Here is a 24,654-nt window from a genome sequence, read left to right as displayed (position 1 = left end):
GCTTCTCCAGTCATGAATCCTAAATATCACACATGTTGGACATTCATAATTCTTGGTCAGACTGCCTCTAAAGGAAAACCCACAACAACCTATGGAAGCAAACACATAAAATATAGGCCTTTCAGACTGGCAGGGCACTGTGCCGGTTCTAGTTCCTGAACCTAATTTTGAGCTAGCCGGTGTGTTGAAGCCAAGGAAAAATTGGTTCTGAACCTGAAAAGTTGGTTCTTCGCTGGAACCAAAAATAGTTGGTTCTTTCTTGGGAACCATGACATCCTCAGTGGGCGTATCACCTTCTTGGTTGTGAAGATGAGCAGAAAATGGAGAAAAAATTGTCTGCTGGGGAGACAAAATGTTTGGTTGTAGTCTGGGCATCAACAGAATTCCAGGTGAAGCTGGAGAGCAGAACAAGGAGGGGCAAGTTATATGCCAAACTTGCGGAAGAGATGGCGAAGGCTGGGTTCACCTGAACACCAGACCAAATAATTAATTAACTCAAGAAACTGAAGAAGGAATACAAGGACAGCAGGGAAAACTTGGGCAAAAGTGGAGCTGGACGTGGAGATTGGAGATACATGTCCATCATGTCCTCCCACTTTGGTTCTGCTTAAAGACCCTGTAAAGTAGGGGTGCACTGATTGCAATTTTCTGGCCGATCACCGATCTTTAAAAAGCCTGACCTGCCGATTCCGATTTTGGCCGATACCGAATTTTTATGACTGACAGCATACACCTTCAATGTTCCAATCTTATTTTATTGAATAACATTGAACAATACCCGTGAAACAATACAAACTTGTTGTTTTAACTGCATATGAGGTAGTTCTCTCAAATATAAATGAAAAGTTTAAAGCGTTGCTGTCCAAACTACTAAATGATATCAGTTCCTTTAGTCTTTTTAATTTTTCACATTTTAGTAGGTAGAGGCATGATCTTATCCACCGATCTTATTTTACAAGGATCAGCCGATTGCCAATCTCCCAAAATTAAGGAAATCGAGGCCAATACCGATCTTGGCCGATCAATCGGTGCACCCCTACTGTCAAATAAAACATCTCTAAGGTTATGAAATCAAGCTTCAAAATCATGACAAATGAGGCAAAAAGACAAATAGGTCTGTTGAATGAGCGGGAGCCACGGCCACTTAGGAGAAATACGATCCTCTCAAATTAAAAAAATGCTGCAATCTGCATTGAGGAAAGCACTCATGCTATTAGCCTGTCTCTTGACCTTTTGCTGACCTTAGAAGAAGGGACAAAGTCCGTATTCTGGCTCAAATCTCTGTTATGATACTTTATACGATCCATAGGCCACTGTGGCTGATAGATTTGACAAAATTTACCTCACAATGGACAAAAAAACAGCATTTAACTGACTGTTAACTTTCAATAAATGCAGTGACATCAGCTAATAAATGACCGTACTGAGATGAACTACTCTGTGATTTCATATTGTAGTGTTAGAGGGGCGGAGTCATTCCCCACTGTAGGCTCATGTCATTATTGAGTCCACATATTAGCCCTGCCCACATTAAACTTGGCCAGGAAAGAGGTGAAAAACTTTCTAATGGACTAAATCCAGACTTCAGTCACATGCAGATCTCAGTGTTTTCACATGTTTACAGCAACCACATTCCAAAATATCTAGTGTCAAGACACAGATTATGGATTTCACCTTAAATGGTCTTTAAACTGGTGTGAACACAGGCTGGTTTGCCAGAAAGCACCAACAAACTGGGACTTCAGAACAGAACCAGTGTCTTCCTGAAAGCACTAGTAGTGTCACCAGATTTCACCTTATTAGTTTCCTAATATTTTCTTTGATTTTACCTGCAAGTGTAACACACTCATTTCAGTTGTTTTCCATGTTTTTTTTTTTTTCTGATGCCATGTTTGATCACGCAAGATCCTGTAAGATCTTGTGTAGGGAATCTTCTCTGTGAGAATGTTTCTACAGACAGCAGGTGTGTGGTCTCACAGGCTGGTCAAGTTGCTAAGTATGCATGCTTGGCTGGTCACAAGATGTGAAACTGTCTTTATATCTGTGATACCACATATTCATAAAATGATTTACGATTTGACAGTTTTCTGTGAGTGTGGCCAACTTTAGTCCCAGAACATCTCAAGATGGTGAGGCAGCGGTCACTGTCTCACTTCTGCTCCCTGCAGCTGACCCCAAAAATCTTTTCTGTCCAACTTGATGTCCTTCCTTTTAAGCCAAATCAATCTTGTTTCACCTCCTCAGCAAGTGCCCTCAGTGCCTTCTTCTGCAGAAGTTGAGTTTTTCCAACAAACCCTCTGCAGCTACTTCCACAGGATAGATTGATGCCTTCCACCCTGCTTTTGTGTAAGCTGCAGACAGTTCTCTCATAGTCTGCCTCCATGCATACCTCCCATGGGACAGTAAGTTTGGCAAGTATCACTGTCTTGGCAGAGATCAACCATAGGACTATATCTGTCTGTGGTGATGTTGAAGTGATCTCTAGGGGAAATCTGAATTGGTGGTCCAGATTGACCCTCAGATTCCTCTTATGTCCTGGTGTCAAGTTGGAGCACTCCTTTTGGCTGATGTTCCTTGTCTCTCTGCCTCGAGAAGTGTATCTGCAGTGTTGACAAATGCTGGCAGACCAGTCCTCTTCACTTCTGTTCTGAGTGATGCCAGAACTTTTGCTAGTTTGCAGAGGACCCAGTTGGGGCACCATCTGTACCAGCCCTGAGTTAAAGCTGTTTTTGCAGCCCATAAGGATGTGCTGCAGGCTGGGGTGCTGGGCTTCACAGCAGTGGCAGTATGTTTCTGAGCTTCACCATAGATGTAGGGTGCTGAAACTTGGAGTAATATTGTTTGCAGACCTTTTGAGGAAGTTTAGCTTTGCCTGTGGCAGCATTCACCTTCCAGCCCACATTATGACCCTGAATAATAAATAATACTATAGTATATACCTGGTGAAGACCCAGCTGGTTCCAAAATGGGATGATATGATTTTTTTGGCTTGAAGAAGTGTTTAGGCTTGCATTTCTTTCATTTTCATGTCTAGTCTTAGACATGTTTGGACAGATGAGAATAAATTACTAATCTAATGCTAAGACTTTTTTCTAACTCAAATAAAAATGAAAATAATTTGTTTAAAGTTTACTCAAAGCTGTGTGTGTAAAGTAGTTACTAAAGTAGCTATTAAAATTAAAACAATCCTTCATGTTCACTGCAAATAAAAAGAGAACATTAATGTCCAACCATGTTTGTTGTTTAAAAGCACACTTTAAATAAAATTGTAAAAAGTACAATGCAAATTTTGGATACTATTGTGGAATCATTGTCTATACAGAAAACTGCCAAATTTCTACAGTGACAAGCATGGATGTCCTTTTTTGCCTCATAAGTTTGTAGTGCTAATGATGCTTTGCTGATGCTTGTAAAATTGATTCTTTGTAAAATTTAGCTAAGAATATTCTCATAAAATAAATTGAAGTAAAAGTAGGGATGGAAGATATGGCGTAAAACCAATCACACAAAACTTGATTAACAATTTAAATCTTTTCTTTCTTTACAAAAAGAAGAAAGAAACCACTCAACAAGTTTACTTTAATTTAATCAGTGACATGTAACAAAAGCAAGCTGACTTTTCCTTTACACATTAAAGTATGAGCTGTAAACTCAAGTCCAGTATAGGGGATTATTTACATCACTGAGGCTCAGAAAGTGTTTTCTGTGTAAGAAACAGACTGAGTATTATGCTAATGTCTCTCCATGATCTTTGCAAGTAAACAAGACCATCAGACTAGTGATTATTTATGTATTTGTATGATTGCTTGTCATCTCTGTCACAGAATCAGGGTCAGAAGAAAATTTTGCAAATTAAGTTTAACTTGTACAGAAAGGATTCAGTTTGAGTGATATGACTGAATTTAAAAAAACTGAGCAGGATGTTTTTAAGTGTTTGAAAGGATGTTTCCCTTGACTTAGAGGATGCTGGTTACACATGAGCAGCATGTAAATAAAAGCTAAATCATTTTGTGTACAGGGTCACCAGAACTAACATGAAATCAAAGTTTCTGACTGAAGCTTTCACCTGTGATATTACTGTAGTGAAGTTCATGAGAAAATCTCAAGCTTCAATTTTCAAAATCTTGTTTTTCCAAAAACCTGATTTATGAAAGTGATATATTGCCAAGCTCTAAGTAGAAGTGAAATTACTGATTTACAAGTACACAGAAAGCAATGTAATTACAGAAGAGTGCATAGGTGTTATTAGTTGGTTTCCACTCCTTGTCTTAGAGTATTCATTACATACTGTCTTTTTTATGTATCTTCCTTATTCCTGGGGGTTTACTGTAGCCATTCATTGTGGCTGGAACCTCAGTTGAAGTTATCTAAATAAATAAAACACATTTCTCCCAATGGCTTACTAAAGTAACTTAGTGCCAATGATGGTTGTTTTAAAAAGAATAAATTCCAAATTTTGTCGATACTGCTTCATTTTTTAAATGAAGCATTCAGCTAAATGTTATTATAAGCTACAACTTTAGAGTTGTATTTTCTGAAATGCCAAGTTCTGATACCTGATGCTCTCTTTGTGCTTGTAATAATGTATGATAAGTCTTTAACCTCACTGAGGGGCAATATAGTTTGCAACAGAGGTGCTATGATGAATTATTTTTTCTATCAATGAGTTTCTATAGTTATTTCTTAATTGGGGATCTTTGTTAAATTTTTATCTCTAAAAGCTTTTATCTCCAAACAAACTTTTTATTTCTTCTTGTTTTATGGTAATCTTTTAACTTGTCCTTCTGTAGGTGTTTTTACTGATGTCCTTTAGCTTTTCATAAAATGCAGGAGAGCCCTGCACACACACTTTTCCCCTTTGCAACATCCTACCAGTGTGAGATAGCATTTTCTGCTGTTGCCACAATCAAGACAAAATACTGATCAAAACTGTACATTACAAATGAACTGAGAGTAGCACTCTCACAACTGTTTTATCTTGCAATCACTGTTGCTGTTATTTCTACAAAATTTTGAGGTTTTTTGTTGGAGAAAAATGTGACTAACAGTGTGTTTTGTTGTAGTTTACAGGTTGATATAAACGAGGGGCCTGAGAATGTTTTTGTGTGCCAAAGGCTGGCCTGGCTGAAAAAGTTTGGGAACCACTGGTATAACAGATGACTTAATGTCTCTTCTGTTTGTGTTGACTTGGCTAAGGTGAGTGGTGTGGACCTAAGAGATGCCAGCCATGAGCAGGCAGTGGAGGCTATTCGCAAGGCTGGATACTCTCTGGTCTTCCTGGTCCAGTCTGCAAAGCACAGATCTCAGGTACTACACTTCAGAAAGTTGCCCAAAGACAACGCATTAACTTACCTTGATTCCACAATGCTATGTATGTGAAGGTTGATAAACATTACATACTGTTTCACGCATTTCTCCTGAGGCTTTTACACACTGATCCAGTCCACAACATACACAAACAGAAAGTGCAGTTTATGTACTGTTAGACAACTCCTATCACAAGTTTCTGTAAGGTTGTGTGTGGGAGTTTGTAGCAACATAATATAATGTCCTCTGGACACAAAGCATACAACATAACATATTGCATGTACCATTTGAAGCATTTTTGTTTCACCGACGTATAGATATTCATCTGCCTACTCTGCATCTCGTTTCGCCCACAGTCCCCTATGCTCACAAACCATGAGACACTAACTCCAACAACACTGTCCAACTCCCACTGCAGCAAGGTAACGCTGATCTACTCCATACTTTAAGCTTTACATTTCTATTTTCCAAGATAAAATGTGATGTGAAATCCACTGCATCCATAGAATAATGACAGTAGTATACAAAATATGCCGTAGTTTATTGCATACTGAGATTTAAAGTCAAAGAGCTGGAGCTTGTATTTGTTTTTTTAAAGGTCGTGACCACGACTTTGGCTTTCTCTTGAACAGATGGCAAGCTGCAAATATTTTTTGCCAGTGTCTGTTTCCCACACACTCACTGATGCTTGGCTGTGTCTTCCATATTGTATAGAGAGTGTTACGTATACACTATTTTATATATAAAGAGATGAGTCATCGCCACCTACATTTTCCAAAAACGTAGCTTTAAGCGTGTGTTCTTTGAGAGGAAGAGTTGTGTTTTGGTGATGTGTTTAGGATTCTCTGTGTTTCCCCTCGTGATCATAGGAATCAGAGAGACTCAGTGGTCTGTTCCTTAGTCTCTCTCCTACAAACCCCTTCACTCCCACCCCTTTTAAGGTTAGTAGATGTTTTGTGTGTGTGTGTGTTATCATGGATATGCATCATCTTTAAAGAAGCCTTGCATTAGCATTTGCACAAAGCTAACTTCCAAAAAAACTTAATTAACGTGCATATTTGTAGATAAAACCCTTGTAGTTCAAAGTCCCTCACAGCTACCTTGTTTATTTAAACCCTTTGTTTTCCTCTTTGGTGGAGATGCCGAACTCTCTAAATAGACAGCACATTCGTTTGATGTTATTTTTCCTCACACTTGTTAGTCGGTTACAAAATAATGCATGATTCTGGTCATCTTTCATGTTATTTTTAGCCGGCATTAAAACTGTGTTCATTAATTCATCCTGTTCGTCAGTTTTCCTGCAGCTACATCAAGCACACTGAGCAAGCCTCAGGGGTAGTCCAACTCATGCCTGAAGGACCCCTGAGGCATCTCCAACTCTGCCTGTTCAATAATGCAAAACTTCTCCCAAAGGTACCCTCGCCGACATCAGATAGAACACGTCGGAGAAGCCCCATAATGGCCGCAACACCAATGAAAGCTGCAGCAGAAGATGAGGACAGCACTGGCAGGAGTGAGTGTGCTCCATAAAGATGTCAAACAGACATACACAGGGATCCTTCAGAGCCCCAAGCAAAGAGAGCCATGTTACAAATTTAGTGTGGGGTCCACCTTCACACAGTGCGGGTCTCGTGATATACCTTCTGGCCTAGAAAGCCTGTATCCTATTCACGTTTATTACAAAAGACAGAGCTGTAATACTGTCATAAAAAGTGTCAGGAGTCTCTTACCCATTCTGAGATCACTGTTGTAGCTATCACAAAGAGGAACGGTATTTAATGCTCTGCTCTGAAAGTCACCAAGAGCCTTATGAGAAAATTATTTCAGCCCATTCAAATACAAGGCTGACCTTGGCTTAATGTGTTCTTAGAAAACCAATTTCAAGTCTATGAGTAAGTTTTAATTTTCTAGAATCCCAGTCTCTCAAAAGACTGTTTTGAAGATTTGAAGCTCGTGTGACAACTTTTTATCTGTTGAGGAAACAGACAGAAATGACAGCGAAGACCCCAGTTTAATGCCTGTTATAGCTATGGCAAGATTTGTGACAAAGCCTTAAGCCCAGTGGTTCTCAACTGGTGGGTTGGGACCCAAAAGTGGGTTGCGGAGCTGTGTCAAAGAATCTATGAAGGGCAAGTCTATGAATTTTTTAAGGAATTTTTCGTAATAAATTTAGCTGGTACTTGTCTGACAATGCAGTCAGACAAGTACTATTCTCCTGGCAACTACCAAACCCAGACTCATCCATCAGATTTCCAAATGGAGAAGCGTAATTCGTCACCCCAGAGAATGCACCTCCACTGCTCTGGAGTCCAGTGGTGGCGTGCTTTACACCACTGCATCCGACCCTTTGCATTGCACTCAGTGATGTATGGCTTGGATGCAGCTGCTCGGCCATGGAAACCCATTCCATGAAGCTCTCTACGCACTGTTCTTGAGCTAATCTGAAGGCCACATGAAGTTTGGAGGTCTGTAGCGATTGACTCTGCAGAAAGTTGGCGACCTCTGCACATCATGCGCCTCAGCATCCACTGACCCACTTCGTGGCTGAGTTGCTGTCGTTCCCAATCTCTTCTGCTTTGTTATAATACCACCTACAGTTGACTGTGGAATATTTAGGAGTGAGGAAATTTTGCGACCGGACTTGTTGCACAGGTGGCATCCTATCACAGCACCACGCTGGAATTCACTGAGCTCCTGAGAGCAACCCATTCTTTCACCAATGTTTGTAGAAAAAGTCTGCATGCCTAGGTGCTTGATTTTATACATCTGTGGCCATGGAAGTGATTGGAACACCTAATTTCAATTATTTGGATGGGTGAGTAATGCAAATATGTGTGATCATATACCAAAGCACAAAGAGAGATACATATTATATACATACTAAGACCAATGCAGTCGTTTTTTAATGACATTATGCATGCAGACACGTTTAAACAGATGCTTTGGATAAACTTGCCCACACAAACCCCTTGTCTTGGCACAAGCTTCCCTCCCAAACCAAATCCAGTCTTCCGGTCTTTCTATATATGTGCCATATACAAAAACACAGACATCTGTCACCTCTCCCTCAACATGACTGACATTTTCCCTTCCAGACAAATTGCAGCAACACACACTCACACAAGCTCCTCTGGGCTGCAACGCTTCCTCTCCACATGAAGTGTCAGTCATTACATGTAGCATTCCACACTTTTTTTTGACGTACCCATCAAATTTTCCTCCTAACAGCCTCATGTTTGTTAAATCTGCCTCTCCTAGAAAAAATGCTTCAGCGTTATGGCAGCTTGTCTGGGAAGCTCCATATGATTGAGCTGGAGAAGGACCCTGCAGCAAAAGGCCTGGGAATCAGCCTCACAGGGAACAAGGAGAGTTCCAGGGCCCGCATGGGTGTCTACGTGGCAGATATAGACCCTCAAGGACCTGCTGGTTTAGATGGGAGGATATGGGTTGGAGACGAGCTACTGGAGGTGAGGGGGAGATTAACAGATGGGAGGATTTTTTTTTAGAGAAGGATTGAAATCCTAGGGAGAAACACAATATCAGTCAAAACTGAGAGCAGCATAAAGAGAGCAGTGGGTTGTGGGTAGGAGGCATGGATGAGTAGACAACGTTGAGCAGAGGCACAGTAGATTTATCAGACAAATTACCATTTGAAAGATGGCTGGTGCTGGGCTGGATTCTCACAATGAACAACCATGTAATAGAGATGATGAGGAAAAATCAAGAAACTGCTGGCAGCTCAGAGGGGTAGGAGAGTTTGAAATAGCAGAAGAGCAGAGGAAAGAAATGAAGAGAGAAGAGTATTTGTAAAGAAATACTTGACCTGATTTATCTTTCAGATCAACGGTCAGATCTTGTATGGCCGAAGTCACCAAAATGCAACAACCATCATCAATAACACTGCATCTAAAGTCAAGATCATTCTCATCAGGTAACATGCAAAGGTGTCCTTTGGGTGGTGTTTGTGCATCTTATATTTCTGCTTATATTTCTTTGTATTATGATTAATTTGTACCAGAAATAAAGCAGCTCCAGGTCAAACAACACAGGACTCCAGAGGAGAGGGTGAGGATGTGGTCGACTCTGCAGAGTGTGGGGGATTATCTAGAGACATCCAACACATCATCCTACCTCAGGTGCAATACCTTGGCTTTAACCATTGACATGCCTGCAGCTGCTTGCATTTAACAGCTCAAGTAATTGTCTGATAGAGTGGTAGCAAACTCTCATTGCAGTGAAAAGAAATCTTTATGCAAAAGAAAACATGGAAGACCTTCCACCAGGGGTGAATCCAGTCTTTTTTGACAGGGGTTGCTCAGCTGGGTCACTGACTAATGCAAAGGTTGGCATGATATTTGTGTGTGCACACACGTGAATGAATAATCAGAATTAAGTTACTCTTTCTTTCTGCACCAAATACATCTTCTGTAATTATTGAAATACAGTTAAAAATGTCAGAGTGTAACATTTCAGAAACAGATATGAACATTTTAATACACAGCTATTTCCACATTGTAAAACAAAAGCCAACAAGCTTTACAGATTGAGATAAATAAAAGAAATTCAAGGAAATATTCCGTCCAATCCACCTTGTCCCTTGTCATCTACCAGTTTCATTGTTCTTTGCCCATGTCAGTGCATGTGACAGAGAGGAAAATAGAAACGGGGAAAATGTTGCACTGCATAGTGCTGCTTCATCCCATATGGCTCCTATTTTGTCAGGACACTACAATATAAATCAATGTAATCAAGCTGGTTATGTCACTGACGCTCACTTGTGTTGCATTCATTTAGGACACGGTTTTTAGCTTACCGTAAATTCCAGAATATAAGTTGCACAGGTATACAAGATGCACTCTTTTTGGGGGGTCTCTTTGAGGGAAAGATATTTAAACTGTCCTCCTGCTACACATTTTATATTCCCAAAGTCCACAACGTACATTTTCTGTTCAGCTGTGAAACTCTCTCTCCCATGTCAGAAGTCTTTTCAGTTAAACCAAAATTCACTAGGTTTTTTTTAGTCATATCAAAGTTAAGGATTTGGGGATTTTTTTGCACAACCTCCAATTTCAAAGTAAGAAATTACAGTAAACACAGACCTTATATAAAACATTAGTATTGTTTTTATTAAACCATGCTACAATTTTTCAATTTCCTTTTTTTTCTAGGACCACATTGGTCTTGGCATCTGCATGGCACAGGAAGAGTCCAAGGAAGGAGTGGTAGTGAGTTCCTTAATCCCCCACAGCACTGCTAGTAAGGTGTGACATCACAAGTAGCAACCCCTACATATTTATCAATAAAATCCACGTCTTTCACTGAAATGTTAATCTGAGTGTAGCCTAAATGACTCATCATTTGTTCATTTATTATTGATTTGCAGCTGTGGTTCTACTTGAGAAGAAATACTATTCAGCAGTACTTGACAGGAATACAGTTGCCCCTGTCAAGGTGGTTTATTGGATTATTGGATTATTAAAATTGAAACTTCACATACAGCATGAGAATCTTTAATGTTTTATCCACTTGAATTTAAATTGCATAACATTTTGTGTGGTAGTTCATAGGAGCCCTTAGCAGACATGCATTAATTCCAATAACAACAAGTTTTAGTTTTCCTGATATTTGGACTGATTTATTTTTTTATTTTTTTATTTTTTAATAAAGACATTGCTTTTCATGATAATTAAGATCTAAAATAAACTTTTTTTCTCAGCGAAACCTTAAAAATATTAAAAAGAACCATTTATCCTCTGGAATGTAGAACCAATGCAAGAAGCAGCCTTAGATTTCTGTAGAAACCCACTTTTCACTTATGACCTTCCTTTTTTAAGTAATTTCTTATTTTATATCAGCCTTTTATTGCTCTTATGAAGAGTGTCATCTCAGTGTTTTCAGCAGCCATCACCTTATCCTTGGCTGAACTTTAAAAAAATGTTAACCGCACAGATTTCACCCAGTTTCATCATATTTTCAAGTCTACCTTGCCTTGATGGATAAACTGTAGCTTTGACAATCAATAATCAACAAGAAGAGAGAAGTGAGAATAAGCACCACTTTACTGTACCATAAAGGCAGCTGAAGCCTAGTGTATTGACCTTAGCCTCTCTTTGTTTCTGATAATATTTGAACCAGATTAACCCCTGGATGATATTTGTCATGAATTTAAGTAATGTTGTCTTGCTGTAATACATTTTTGATGTCAGGCCTAAGGCAACAGTAATTCTGATGTTTTTCCAGAGGGTGTGTTTGATTTTTCATCTCATTGCTCTCCTTTTGATGCACACTTTGACACTTTTTGCTCATCATATATTTCATTCATGTTTTCGTCTGCATCCAGGATGGCAGGATTAAGGTTGGAGACAGAATCATAGCTGTCGGAGATGAACCTGTGGCAGGACTGGCAGTGGACAAGGTATAAACACACACAAACACTCTCCCTCCCAGACAAGGTCAAGCATCTTAAATGATTTATGACTCACCTGTCTCCTCTGTATTCAGGTGTCCAGTTTGATTCTCCAACACCAGGTCACTGTCAAGCTCTCCATTAGCCGTGCCAAGAGTCCCCCCTCTTCCTCTTCCACTCTTCCTCCCCCGTCATCTCTAACCGATCCCCCCTCTCTCACTCTGATTTCATCCCTCACCGTTCCTCCTCCCTCCCTCACCTCCTCATCCCCGACTAACACGCAGGCATCTCAAAGTGGGCAGTCAGATTTACACGAAGCAGCTCCCACAACATCAGACCCGCTGAACTGTCTGATTGTGGCTGGCAGGGAAACCACGATAGAGATTTGTAAAAGAAATGTAGGTCTGGGCCTCAGCATCGTGGGAGGATATGACACTCTACTGGTGAGAGCAACACATTGTTATTTTAAGAGTAATTAACTATTGGGACATTTGTTAATGTTTTCTTTTTTTTTTTTTTATACAAAACTTCTGGCCTTCTGGATTATCAACCTCATGATTATTTTAATTGTATTTTATCCAGTATTTTTTTTAATAAATTAAATCTGCACAGAATTCCAGTGAAAAAGTTGAGGTTGTGCAGTTGAAATTACTTGGATATTAAACTCTCTGTACCAATTGAGTTTACAGAGTGGTATTGAAAGAGTGTAATCAGATATTTGGGTTAAATGAATAAAAATATATGATCATTTGAGTCTGACAAACATATAAAATTATATTGTGTTGTTGTCTATAGGGTTTTATCTGTCACTTTCCTTCAGAACCATGCAAACTTTTCTCCCTCATGCATCCCTGAATTGGATTGGGGTTCTCTCCGGTACTAAGTGTTTATTGATCTCTCCACCAGGGGGCAGTAATAGTCCATGAAGTAAATGATGGAGGAGCAGCACAAAGAGATGGAAGGCTTCAGGCTGGAGACCAGATTTTAGAGGTATGAGAAGCACACAGCCAGAGGTTTACATTGCTACAAACCATTAGTAATGTTTGATCATTTCTTGATATTTTTTTCTAATGACAACTCACATTTGTAGAAATTATTTTTTCATATTTATATGTCGACTCAATTTAAATTGCCCTCCTTTGAAACGTCATATTTAAAGAAGCATGAGTGTTGTTTAAAAGTGCATATACAAAACACAGATCAAAAAGATAGTAAAATTATTACATAAACATGGAAGAGAAAAGTTAGAAATTAGGTAAGAAGAATAAACAAAGAATTAATGATTCAGCACAAAGGCATACCCCTAAGATAAATGATTTAACATCATCAATCAGCAATACAAAACAAAAAACAGAAAACAGTATAACTACTGCAGTTGCACATGACAAATCGCACATCGAAGATAAAAAAGCTAATTTTTTTTATCTTGCGTGACTAAAAACCTCTCAAAATCTGCCCGTATAAATTAATATTTCAAATGCAGTCACATTCCCTCAGATGTAGCCTACAGGAGAGAAACAGAATCAGTTCTTTACAGTGAGCCTTTCTTACTCTCTCTCTCTGACAGCTGTCAGTCTTCAGCACCATGGACAGCACCATATTTACACTCATTTGGCCAAAATATTCATGTATCAAAAGCTTTAAACAAGTATACATCTACCCTCAAACATAGTAACCACACTATAATTTATTATCTCATCATTAAACACGTTAATCTTCTGAGTTATCATTAAGACATCACAGCAGTACAACAGAGAATAACTATATAAATGTGAGCTTAGTGGTTTTTTGTCTCAGTCAGCCAATGATTGATGATCCCTTTGTCCCCTTTCCCTCTTTCTTTATTTGTCTGACATTACTAAAAGTGCCTTAGACTTAGTTTTCCAATCTGTTTACTGGGGAGTTCTTATCTTAGAAAACTTTTGGGGCTAAATAAGGTGGGTTTTCGTTGGCAGCCAGTCTGCCAAACAAATAGCCTGAATACCATCTGGTGCAGAAAATTGAATAAAACATAAAGTTAGGTAGATCTTAAACTTTTTTGACTTAATCAAAATAATGTTCTTATTAAAAGCATTCTTGAAAATAAATGTTATTATTAGTGTATCTGAGCCTTCAGGACTTTGCCAAACTGATAATAGTAAAAACACGGCACAAAGAGGTGTCACATCTCCACCACTTCATTCGGTCAACATGTGCAGTAAGACAACAACAAAATCTTTATGGCAGCTACGGTAACTCTCCAGAGACAATAAACTCCAAAAGCAAGTATATATACCAAACACAGAGCATTAGTTGTTAGTATTTTCCTCCCATTTCTTGAACAAGTAGAATTATGAGCCATTTTGGTTGGCCCAGTCGCCCCCATGGCTGGGCCAACCAAAATCCAGAGTACCACAAAAGAGTGCATTCAGCCAGAACATTCAAGAAGGGTGGAGGAAGAGAAGGGGGTTTTTATTTGGTATGATAGACTGAAGCTAACGTGCCACATCTACTGGACGTCTACTCTAAAAAGCACCTATTATACCTTTAAAATGTCTCTGCCCACTCATACAGTTAGCCCCTATGTCACTTAACCTCTGTCTGTACAATCATCGCTCTTTCTCTCCTCCCAGGTGAACGGTATAGACCTCCGGCAGGCTACTCACGACGAGGCCATCGGTGTGCTGCGGCTCACAACCCAGCGTGTCTGCCTGTGTGTCTTTAGACACCAGGAGGCCTACAGGGAGGAGGACCTTTGGGATGTCTTCAGCCTGGAGCTTGAGACTCGTCCTGGAGAGGGGCTGGGGTTCAGTACTGTGGGAAAGAGGTACAATGTGGCATACATGTCCACTTTGACTCAAGTTGATAATGATTTGTCAATCAAAAGTCAAGGCCAGTCTGATCCCAAATAGCCTGTTTTTGCTATAACTTCAGTATTCATTCATTAGTTTTGGCACACAGATGTTGATTAAAATAGAAGGATGCATGGTAACATTCCTGTAATATTGTTATGGTCCTGCAAAAATATTTTTCTTGCCTTAATTTGGTCCCAGAAGTCAGGCTTCAAAGGGAACATTGTGACCATTGTGATCACATTTGACTGGCTCCTGAACTGGTGACACTGATTTCTGTTAGCAGCATTGAAACTGTGCTGTTTGAACAGATTCTCTGTTTTGCAGGATGCAAGGTGTGTAAGGCAGCCTTGTTTTAGGATAAGTTGCTTCTTTGCAGCATCCATGTTTGAAGCATTGTCTGACGCTGTCATTTCTACTTCTTAGAAAAAGAGAGAGACAGAAAGGTGAAGTCCTTACCAGAAAGTTGAGAAGTTAGTGGAGACATAGGGTTAATCCTAACTGTGAAGTGTGAAGTTACGGTTGTTTTTCATGTGATTGTTTCATTTTTAATACCTTTCAAAAGCAGATTTTTTGTTGTTGTGTAAATAATGCAGCCATTTCTTTGCTTTCGTGATGTTATCTACTATATAGAGAAATAAAATAGTGCTCCTGTAGAATCAAATGTTTGATTGAATAATGTCTTTGTTAAAAAGGAGATTTATTCTGGGCTGTGTCTTCAGCCAGTGAAAAAAATCAGTGACTCAGAAGCAATAGGGATCATTAATGTAAAATAATGGTGGTGAAAGACACATCATCATCTTCCTCTTACAATCATCTTAAAGGTTATAGAGCCGGGCAACAAGGTCACCCTGTACAAAGACGTGGGTGTCATTATTTCAGGCACAGATTTTCACGCAGCTCCACATACTTACATAGCCATGTGTGATGCTATGTAGACCACCCAGCTTACATGGAAAGGTCACATAATTCCTTTTATAAGCGTGGAGAAGATGGCGTTTTTGACCTCTGTTTTCTTCCAACAGTAATGACACGGGCATCTTTGTGTCAGATATCGTCAGAGGAGGCATAGCGGATTCAGATGGCAGGTTGTTGCTAGGTGACCAGATTCTGTCAATCAATGGGGAGGATGTACGTGCTGCAGCGCAGGAGCATGCACAGAAGCTGCTCCAGGTATGACAGGTTCAACTTCAATGAACTGTTTATGTGAAGTTTGTTGGTTTAATCTGATGCGAGACGTGTTGCTGTGCTCTCAGAGCTGCAGTGGCGTGATACACCTGGAGGTGGCTCGTTTTAAAGCAGGACTGCATTACTCACAGAGGAGCCAGGTAAGATGCTTCCCAAGACACTGTGTCTGACCTGTGACAGGCCTTTAAAGAACATGTATGGTGCTATTTAAAATTTTACTCGGTTTAGCTTTAAGTTCTGCTATTTAACTTGATTATTGGTCTGCAGCTTATACGCTACTCTTCTTATTTTAACAATGGTACTTCTTGAAATTAGGAGTACTTTAAGTTGTGTTTTATTCAGAGTGAGGACTCTGACTGCTCCACCCTGACCCCTGTGAGTGGATGTGAAGCTTCGCTTAGCCACCAGAGGGAGACAGATAACAGACCTCAGAGTGACTGTGAGTCGACTCATGACCAGAAATATGGTTGGGTGAAATCAAGAACAAAGTGTGTATTTAAATGCTTTTAAATAGGATTTACAATACTAAATACATGTCTTTTCCCTTTAGCAGCATTTCAAGAATCTCCTGGCATCAAAAAAGTAATTATTAAAAAGGTAAGGCATAAAAACATCAATATGGGTTTTTATTAATGTGCTGTGCTCTCTTGGAGAAATTGATTTACAATACTGTTATGTAAAATCAAAGAATTTCCTAAGGTGTTTGTTCTTTTACTTTAATAAGGACCTCAAAATAAAAGATTAATTAAAGCCTCTTTCTGGATTGAATTCCAGTTTAAAGCACTTTCAAGTATTGATGTCAAGAAGTATCTGCTGTGTGATTCTGTGGTGTTGTCCAAATTGTGTGTGTGGTATCCCCACAGGGTCCGTTTGATTCCCTGGGCATCAGTGTAGCAGGAGGAGTGGGTAGTCCCCATGACAACGTACCTCTTTTTATTGCTACCATGGATACCAATGGACTGGCTGCCAAAACACAGCAACTGCAGGTAAGAAGAGTCGATTTTATGTTTCTGTATTTTGTTTCTGTCAAGACAAGATGAATGTATTATGTCATTCATTGTAAAGACCATAAACTGTAGAAATTTTGGATGAAGTCAATGAAGCCAGTCTGCAGTGGACTTTGAAGATCTCAAACTAACATTCTGTCTACCTACAAACAGACATAGAAGATCTGAGGCAGGCTACAATGTGCTTGCACCCTCTTAAAATCAAAACTAAGTTAATAATGATTTATTCCAGCCAAAATCGTTTTCTGAACCAGGTGTTCCACATGTGAATTTCTGCTGTCCAAATGAGTATTTAAACACGAGGTGTGCACTTGGCTTCTGGTGCTTCTGCAGCCAAGCCTCACACAGACACTTGTGGAACTGGAGCTTCTGCCTTGGGCTTATTTTCAGCACAGGAGGTTTTCACTTGGTAAAGACTCATTTCCTGTCTGCACAAAATTTAGTATACAATTTAGCAAGGGGAATAAACATAAGAGTAGGATTTGAGACTGCAAAGGTAAAAAAAAAAAAATGAGAGGGAAAATAAAACTAGAGCTGCGCACGCTAATGCATGTTTATTAGCATTTTGATTCAGTCATACTTGCTTTCATATTCATAAGGATAAAGATTGTTTCATCAACAATTATGTTGCCCGCTCAGCTCACTTGATCCATCAGATTTAGATAAATGTATCACCCTAAACGTCATCAGAGACAAGATATATAGCACAGCGATGCAAAATCAAGAAAGTATCAGTCAATGAAAAAAACAATTTATCTTCCAGATTAGGAATAGTAATCTTCCAAAAATAAAAGCATATGAAAAAGGAAGGATGATAGTATAATCACAGTAAAGACGGAGCTTGTGTTTGAGTTAAACATGTAGCAGTTTTGGCAAGTGATACTGTGCCTAAAAAAGCATTCACCTCCTTGGATATTTTACCCTTTTTTTTTGTTTTTTATAAATCAAAGCTAGTGTTAATTCAGGTGCAAAGTAGTTTGGGCTACCTAACTTTAAGGGTAGAATATGATTAGTAAAAAGTCTTCTTTGGATAAGTTGGCAAATTCGGCAAATAGCAGACACTAATTCTGTGCAAACCCAGGGGCGATTAGCGGGAACACTCTTTCTTTGTAAATCTAAAACAGTTTTTTCTACAACAGTGCAGTTGCACCCAGTGACCTTCTGAGGGCAACAAAACACATCAAACTGAATCCCTGCATATTTTTGCTTTAAAGCCAGAATCCTAGATCAGAAATGGACATGTCTTACCGCAGAACAATGCCAAACTACAGAGTGATATAATGTGGCATGTTGTAGGCTGCTGTGTGAAACTGGACTGGTGTCAAACTTGTAAAGCTATTGTCTAGGCCAGGACTTCCTTTTAAGAGATTTTTTATTTCATAAGTATATACAGTATATTTGAAAATAAAAGTTTTATTTTAGAATAAGCATCGACACAAATAAAGCAGAAAAAGTTTGTGTGTTTCAATCAGACAGGAGACAGGATCCTTAGTATCAACGGTGAGTCCACAGAGGGGATGACTCATGTCCAGGCTGGAGTCCTGCTGAAGAACACCACAGGAACCATCAGTCTGCAGGTGATGTCACAGTGAGACACTCTGCAGTTTATCTTTAGTGCCTGTGAGGCATTAAGTTACCGTAACGTCAGCAAGTTTTTGGTTCAGGGCTGTCAAAGAAAGGCAGTTATCATCATATACTTCCTCCATCTTTTCATTACTTTTTGTGTTAGTTTTAAAAACTCACCAAGACATCTTTCACATAAATGCAACCTTAGGCTTAAAGTTTAACAAGAAACAGGATAAAATGTTCTTTTTCATGCAAACAGTACACTGCAATTCTAAAAACAAGAGAATCAAACACTCTCTAAGTATCCTTCTGTTAACATTTTGACAAGTATAATGATCTTATCACAGTAGTATGAGATCAGATTATTCTCTGAAGGTTTCCTAAATTAATTAGGGGTTTGAAAATATGTTTTCTTATTTTCACATTATCACATTCTCTGTGTGTGTATCAATAGGTGGCAGCAGGTCCTGCTGGGTGCAACATTAAGGAGCACAACGATGTGCATGCCCGGTTATCAGGCCAGCCCTGCAGCCTGCCCTGTTTCCACAACAATCTGTGGTAAGAATCAGTTCCCTGACAGTCTCCTACTGTTGTTCTATTTGTTTCCCTCCTGGTCTATTCACTAAATCAGGAGAAAGGCAGACTCAGGTCTCCTCAGCAATAATGAGGAAGTGCAGCCGCTGTGTGAGTAGCATTGGGACGAAGGGGATATTTGGACAAAATAAACTGCATTGTTTGTTTTGTGTCTGCTATGTTTTCAATTTACTTTTCCAGCTAAGGTTTACTGTGGCCAAAGTTTGTTTAATTTGATAGTAAGATGTATGCTTTGGACAACTTATTAAATTTAAACATAGATGAAGACATTGTAAACTTCTGAGCTTGTGTTACTGAACATTTGTAACTGAAATACCTAATAACCCGTATAAAAACACATTCTAACTTTTGTTCACCTCTCTTTTAAAAGAACATCACTGTGAAACTTAAATCTGTTAGATATTCAATGCAAAACTGGGGGCTCAGTCAAACACGGAGATATAGGAAGTGTTTTCAGTATTGTACTTAACTTTTGAAAGCTTTAATAATTCTAAGATACTTCACATTCAGTCCCACAACACATTGGATATTCTCCGCTCTGTTCTCACCTTTAGTCTCTGTCATGCTGAGATGAGAACACACAAATATAAAAGATGTTTCATTGTTGAGCAGCTGAAAATACTTCTTTACACACCAGCATGCCCACTCACTTGCCTGCTTTGCTTTTCATTCTTTGAATTTCCACAGTGCTCGCATGTATAAGACCATCACTCTGGAGAGGGGCTCTTCAGGCCTGGGCTTTAGCATTGTTGGAGGGTTTGGCAGCCCACACGGAGACTTGCCCATCTACATCAAAACTGTCTTTAACAAGGTGAGGGAAGTTTCTTCAAGAGACAAGAACAAGGGTTCACAGCGACAACTGTAAGCCACAGAAGGTTGTTTGTTGGGTTCTTCCAGGGAAAAAAAGGTTTAAACCGACTTTGTGCATGATATTTCCTTTGCATTCAGCCAAGAGTCTTTGTAGCTGTGTAGCTTTTTCCACTACCAGTGTTTCTCACATCATTACTTGAGTCAAATATACACGCTCCTGGTGAAATATTACTCCAGTTTAAGTGGAAATTGCTAAGCCATATTAAAACTTGTGTTATAATACTGGAATACTTGCTTTTAAAATTCTTGAGTATTCAATATTGTTTTTAAAGATCTTAAACATATTTTTACAATGCGTGCATGGAATCAAGAACACATAGGTGCAAATGATGCCACTTTTTTTTTTTTTTTTTTTTTTTTTTTTTTTTAATTTAGAATAAAAATCCTGTTTTGAACTTGCATGCTCACTGATGGTCAAGGAAAATTTCAGCCAGACATTATATAGTGAGAAAACCTTCATTAAAAAATGTTGGCAGTTTTTTTTAAGTCGGGAAGGGTTTCTTGAACTATACAACTGATCCAACGCTAAGCCACTTCCAAATGCAGCCATTGTCCAGTCCTAAGTATGCACAGGTGGCCTGTCAAGCTTTCAGTTGAAGCTAGTTTGCTAGTTTGCCAAAGTGGTGTGGTGAGTGACCTGTAAATCTGAAATACCCCTAAGGTTTAAAGAGATAGTGTTGAATTTTACTCATTGCCATAGCCAAAAACCCAACAGGACAGAAGTCAGATGTGGATAAAACGGTATGGAAGACCGCATGAAATTAGTTTAGTGGGCATTGAAAACACATAATGAAAGCCAACTCAACATTAGCTTAAATATTAAGAATATTTTGATGCACACTGCTATACAAGAAGATTGTTGTTCCATTATGATTGTCCTGCCTGACACATAAAGATCAGCAGGCTTTACCCTCTATTTTAATGATGCCTTCATTCACTACCAGAGTTTTTGCTACACTACTTTGTCACTGGCCATATTAGCCGAGAGTCCTTAAAATTTCGGCTATACAGAACAACTTACAGACATATGCTGCTGATAATGAATAATACCCTGCATTTAACAGCAGCAAGATAATAAAAAAAGCCAAGTTCAAGCATCATGTACCCACAAGAGCAGGGCTTTGGCCACAAATTCTATTTCTGTTCATATTTGACCCAAGTTTGAGTACTGGTTTACACAGATTTCACATGACTAGAACTTGAAAAATGACTGAGAAAATTAATTATTTTATTTTTCTGTATGAAAGTTATTTATGTAAACAGGATTATAAATAGTGTGATCCGCTGTTACTGATACACACACAGTCAGTACCATCATATAAGCTGCATTTAACACATGAATAAAAGCATTAAGCTTCGTGTTAACATAGCTTGTTAGCATATTAGCTGCTTTTTTAACTCATCAACTTCCAACAGCCTCAAAAAAACAGAAAACACAAATAAATCATTACAATAGCTAACCAGCTAACCACCATGTTAGAAACCACACTTAAACAGCCTTTTTAATGAAATATAACTATTGGCGATTGTCCAATGTTAATCCTAATTTGCTGATGAACTCAACTGTTAAGTTAAAACTCTGAATTTCAAGGCTTGTGGTTTATGTGGAATAGTTGAAGAGAGTGGAAACACATCTTCTGTGAATAGTTGAGTGCTGTCCTTTTGTCAATGGTTCAGATGAAGTTACATTAATTTCTCCTGCCTCCAGCTGTAATAGACACAAAGATGGTGCCCTCACCATAACTACCGGGTAACAGTACTCCATTGTCAAACATTATCTTAAATATAGCTTTCACTTACATATTGTAGACCTTTCTGCTTACCTCTCTCTGATATTTTTCAGCATTTTTTCAGAAATTGATATCATGACCCTAGGAATACATCTTACTTATACAGTTGAAAACTCGTTTTGAAATGACAGGTGCGAAAGCTTGAAAGGTGTAGCAACAGTAACCAATAGATCCAGGGCTTAGCAAATGGTCAATAGTGCAGCAAATTCTCTCATATCAACATGTGGCTACAGGAGCTGGGACTAAACTCCCAACCTTCCAGTTATGAGACAACTGACTCTACCTACTGAGCCACAGGTGCCCCGAGTTACTAACAGTATACCACCGTTTCTTTGTAACTATTAATCCTATCTAATGACCTAATTAGGGAGAAAATTGTTTAAAAGTGTTGCTAAGTTGCAGTGTGTCCCAGCACATTTGAGCAGTGAGAAGGTACTTGTAACACCCAATGACTGAGGGAAAATTTTCAATTATTTCAGCTTGCATGCAGTTTGTTATGGTGGAAGCTGAACTTCTTGTTATTACAGCATATTTCAGCACTGAACACTCTTAAATTGGTTATTGTGCAGGGGTTGCAGCCAGATTTTAAGATAACGAAATAGGTGTAAATATGCATCTTATACCTGTTAGACCTGCTGTGGGATAAGTGAGATGTGAGGCAATACATGCTGCAGAAACAACCTTTTCCACTGAGAATAATCATTATAAGTTGCATTTCAGTGCAAGGAAAATGTTTTATATGTCCTTTCATAACTACTCCTTACATACAGTGACCAAAGAGTCCCAGTTACTAAATAGCCTATTGTGTCCCAAGGTGGATGCTAAGATACACTGGTATAAAGCATTAGACACTAATCTCTTAAACACAAGACTAAATTGCTATATTTTATGTGAAGTTTATCACAGAGAAATATAGACAGACCAGAAACTACCAGAGATGAAGATTCTCTCTTTCCCTTCCCGAATACACAGAAAAGAGGTCTTTTCTACAAAACATATAGGTGGCATCGTTATGAGCTTTAAGTTTCACCCACTCACACTTTTGGTGGCCATTGAGAGGCTAACAGGTCATACGTCTCCAAGACCAGCATACATACAGGGCCCAAGGTTGGCCGTGAGTCTATTTTTGTACAGCTCCTTTTGAGGCTCAGCATTGATCAGTAATGCATGTTGAGATGCATTCAGAATTAAATCCATAGATATCATCAAAATATGTATCCTATCAGTGAGACATTTAAATAAAGATTGACGAAATTAGTTGGAAAGTACTATTTATTTATTATTAATTAGACAAACATTAAATTTTCTGCTTTGCCCACAGGGGTCACCAAATAAGCAAAATTTCCTTACAGGAGCTTTAAACCATTCACCATGTTTAGATTTTAAATTGGGTGACTCAATGGCTTTTATAACATGTATTAATAATAAATGGACCTGAGCTTGTATAGTGCTTTTCTAGTTATCTGAGTAGTACATAACTATTGCTGCATTTAATAGTGTGGAAGTTAGAGAGGCTGGTGATTATTGGTTGCATTCTCCTGGTATTTATTGTCTACATCTCTCATTATTGCTGTAGTGTTATAAGCATCTTGTGATCTCTGATCTGCACATGCTGATGGCCTACTTTTTGTACTCTACAGGGGGCAGCTGTAGAGGACGGCCGGCTGAAACATGGAGATCAGATCATTGCTGTGAATGGACACTGTCTGGAGGGAGCAACTCATGCGGAAGCTGTGGACATCCTGAAAAAGACCAAAGGAACTGTAGTTCTAACTGTACTCTCCTGAGGGTAAACCTCTGTCCAAAGTCTTAGCTGCCTCAAGGAAACCTGCTTTACACAAATTTAAAAAGAACAATGCTAATGGTTTAAATTTATTTAAGAAGAGATGGTGTTTTATTTGTCAGTCTATCTGAATTTAGTTTTGGGAAGCTACCTCTGTCTTCAAACACAGCCTGGGTGTGTGAGTATACATACACTTAGTAGTCTCGATGTAACAGTGAAAGTGTTGCCTAAATTAATCTTCATTTCTTCAGTCATTAGTATCTATGATTAATTCATCCAGGACATTTTAACAACTAAAAGGAGATATTACATATGCCATATTGCAGTGTCGTGACTGATTAAGATATCTTGTGTCTTAGTTATCTTTTTCAGGTTATTTATGATACAGTAATGCATTTATATGCATCACTGCTCATGTAAACACAGTCATGAATAAATTAGCATCATTGACTCTCTGACTATGAAACACCTCTCAAGACACAATGTCACATGTTTTTCTATCCTGCATTCTTCAGTCAGAGTAAAATACTGTGATAAACCCTTAAGACCCAAAACATGCCAAGTGCTTCTGCCAATCTTCTGTGTGGCATCACGTCAGAAATTTACTTTGAAAGCCTGTTTCTCTCATTATTCTTAGCTCTTATGTTGTTATTTAAAGTGTGTCATGGTTGCTCGAGTAATTAATGACAATCAGCAGTGATAGCCACGTCATGTTAAGCAGGTAGAACAGAGAGTAATTTTGTTACATCTGTTGAAAACAGCTGCTAACTACAGTCACTGTAGCAAATAAGTCATTATCACTGTTTCATTTTGTTTAACTTGAAATAGTGTATTTTTTGAGCTTGGGATAAGCATCGCTATAGTGTTATAAAGTCTTTATTTAGAGGACTTCTCAGACATGTTTTATATTCATTTATTTACACTGTCGTGTTAATGTTTTCTTCACAGTAATTTATTTATTTATTTTGTGTCTAGTCCTCAGAGGCACTCTTGTTTGGCATGTGTAACAATGTATATCTGAATGTAATGTAAGTGATCTTATTTAAAGTGTATTTGGTAGAATTTTCTATACAAAAACTTAAGTTCTATCACTCAGCATGTGTAAATAATGTCAGAGTAAAACAAGCATTGACTTAAAATGTGATCATGTTTGAATGAAGGATAACAACAACCCAGAAATCTGTCTTGTACTGTGTTTCTTTTTGATATCTCTCTGGAATAGCACTGTAAAGGATTAGCCAGTGGATATCACATTGTTTGACTTTCAAAGCCCACAGATGCAGTGCAGAAAGAAGTGTTGAAGAAAATCTGA

The 24,654-nt window shown here is 38.7% G+C and overlaps 1 protein-coding gene across 1 annotated transcript in view; it reads left to right on the top strand.

The window, feature by feature from the left end:
- Positions 1–24,311, top strand: part of si:dkey-92j12.5 (multiple PDZ domain protein) — a 61,182-nt gene extending 36,871 nt beyond the window's left edge. Inside the window, exons 24-44 of the mRNA XM_041785313.1 lie at positions 5,197–5,307; positions 5,664–5,729; positions 6,177–6,248; positions 6,721–6,820; positions 8,566–8,774; positions 9,147–9,238; positions 9,326–9,443; positions 10,476–10,568; positions 11,648–11,722; positions 11,809–12,156; positions 12,620–12,703; positions 14,326–14,519; positions 15,570–15,717; positions 15,801–15,872; positions 16,075–16,171; positions 16,286–16,329; positions 16,596–16,718; positions 18,212–18,316; positions 18,760–18,863; positions 19,587–19,710; positions 23,200–24,311. Coding sequence (XP_041641247.1) covers positions 5,197–5,307; positions 5,664–5,729; positions 6,177–6,248; positions 6,721–6,820; positions 8,566–8,774; positions 9,147–9,238; positions 9,326–9,443; positions 10,476–10,568; positions 11,648–11,722; positions 11,809–12,156; positions 12,620–12,703; positions 14,326–14,519; positions 15,570–15,717; positions 15,801–15,872; positions 16,075–16,171; positions 16,286–16,329; positions 16,596–16,718; positions 18,212–18,316; positions 18,760–18,863; positions 19,587–19,710; positions 23,200–23,346 — 2,526 coding nt within the window. The 3' untranslated portion in view covers positions 23,347–24,311. The remainder of the gene's footprint in view (positions 1–5,196; positions 5,308–5,663; positions 5,730–6,176; positions 6,249–6,720; positions 6,821–8,565; positions 8,775–9,146; positions 9,239–9,325; positions 9,444–10,475; positions 10,569–11,647; positions 11,723–11,808; positions 12,157–12,619; positions 12,704–14,325; positions 14,520–15,569; positions 15,718–15,800; positions 15,873–16,074; positions 16,172–16,285; positions 16,330–16,595; positions 16,719–18,211; positions 18,317–18,759; positions 18,864–19,586; positions 19,711–23,199) is intronic.
- Positions 24,312–24,654: the final 343 nt, after the last annotated feature.

Source organism: Cheilinus undulatus, linkage group 4 (assembly GCF_018320785.1).
Source record: "Cheilinus undulatus linkage group 4, ASM1832078v1, whole genome shotgun sequence".
Taxonomy (NCBI): Eukaryota; Metazoa; Chordata; class Actinopteri; order Labriformes; family Labridae; genus Cheilinus; species Cheilinus undulatus.
The sequence above is the reverse complement of the archived record's forward strand: the minus strand, read 5'-3'. Positions and strand labels throughout refer to the sequence as shown.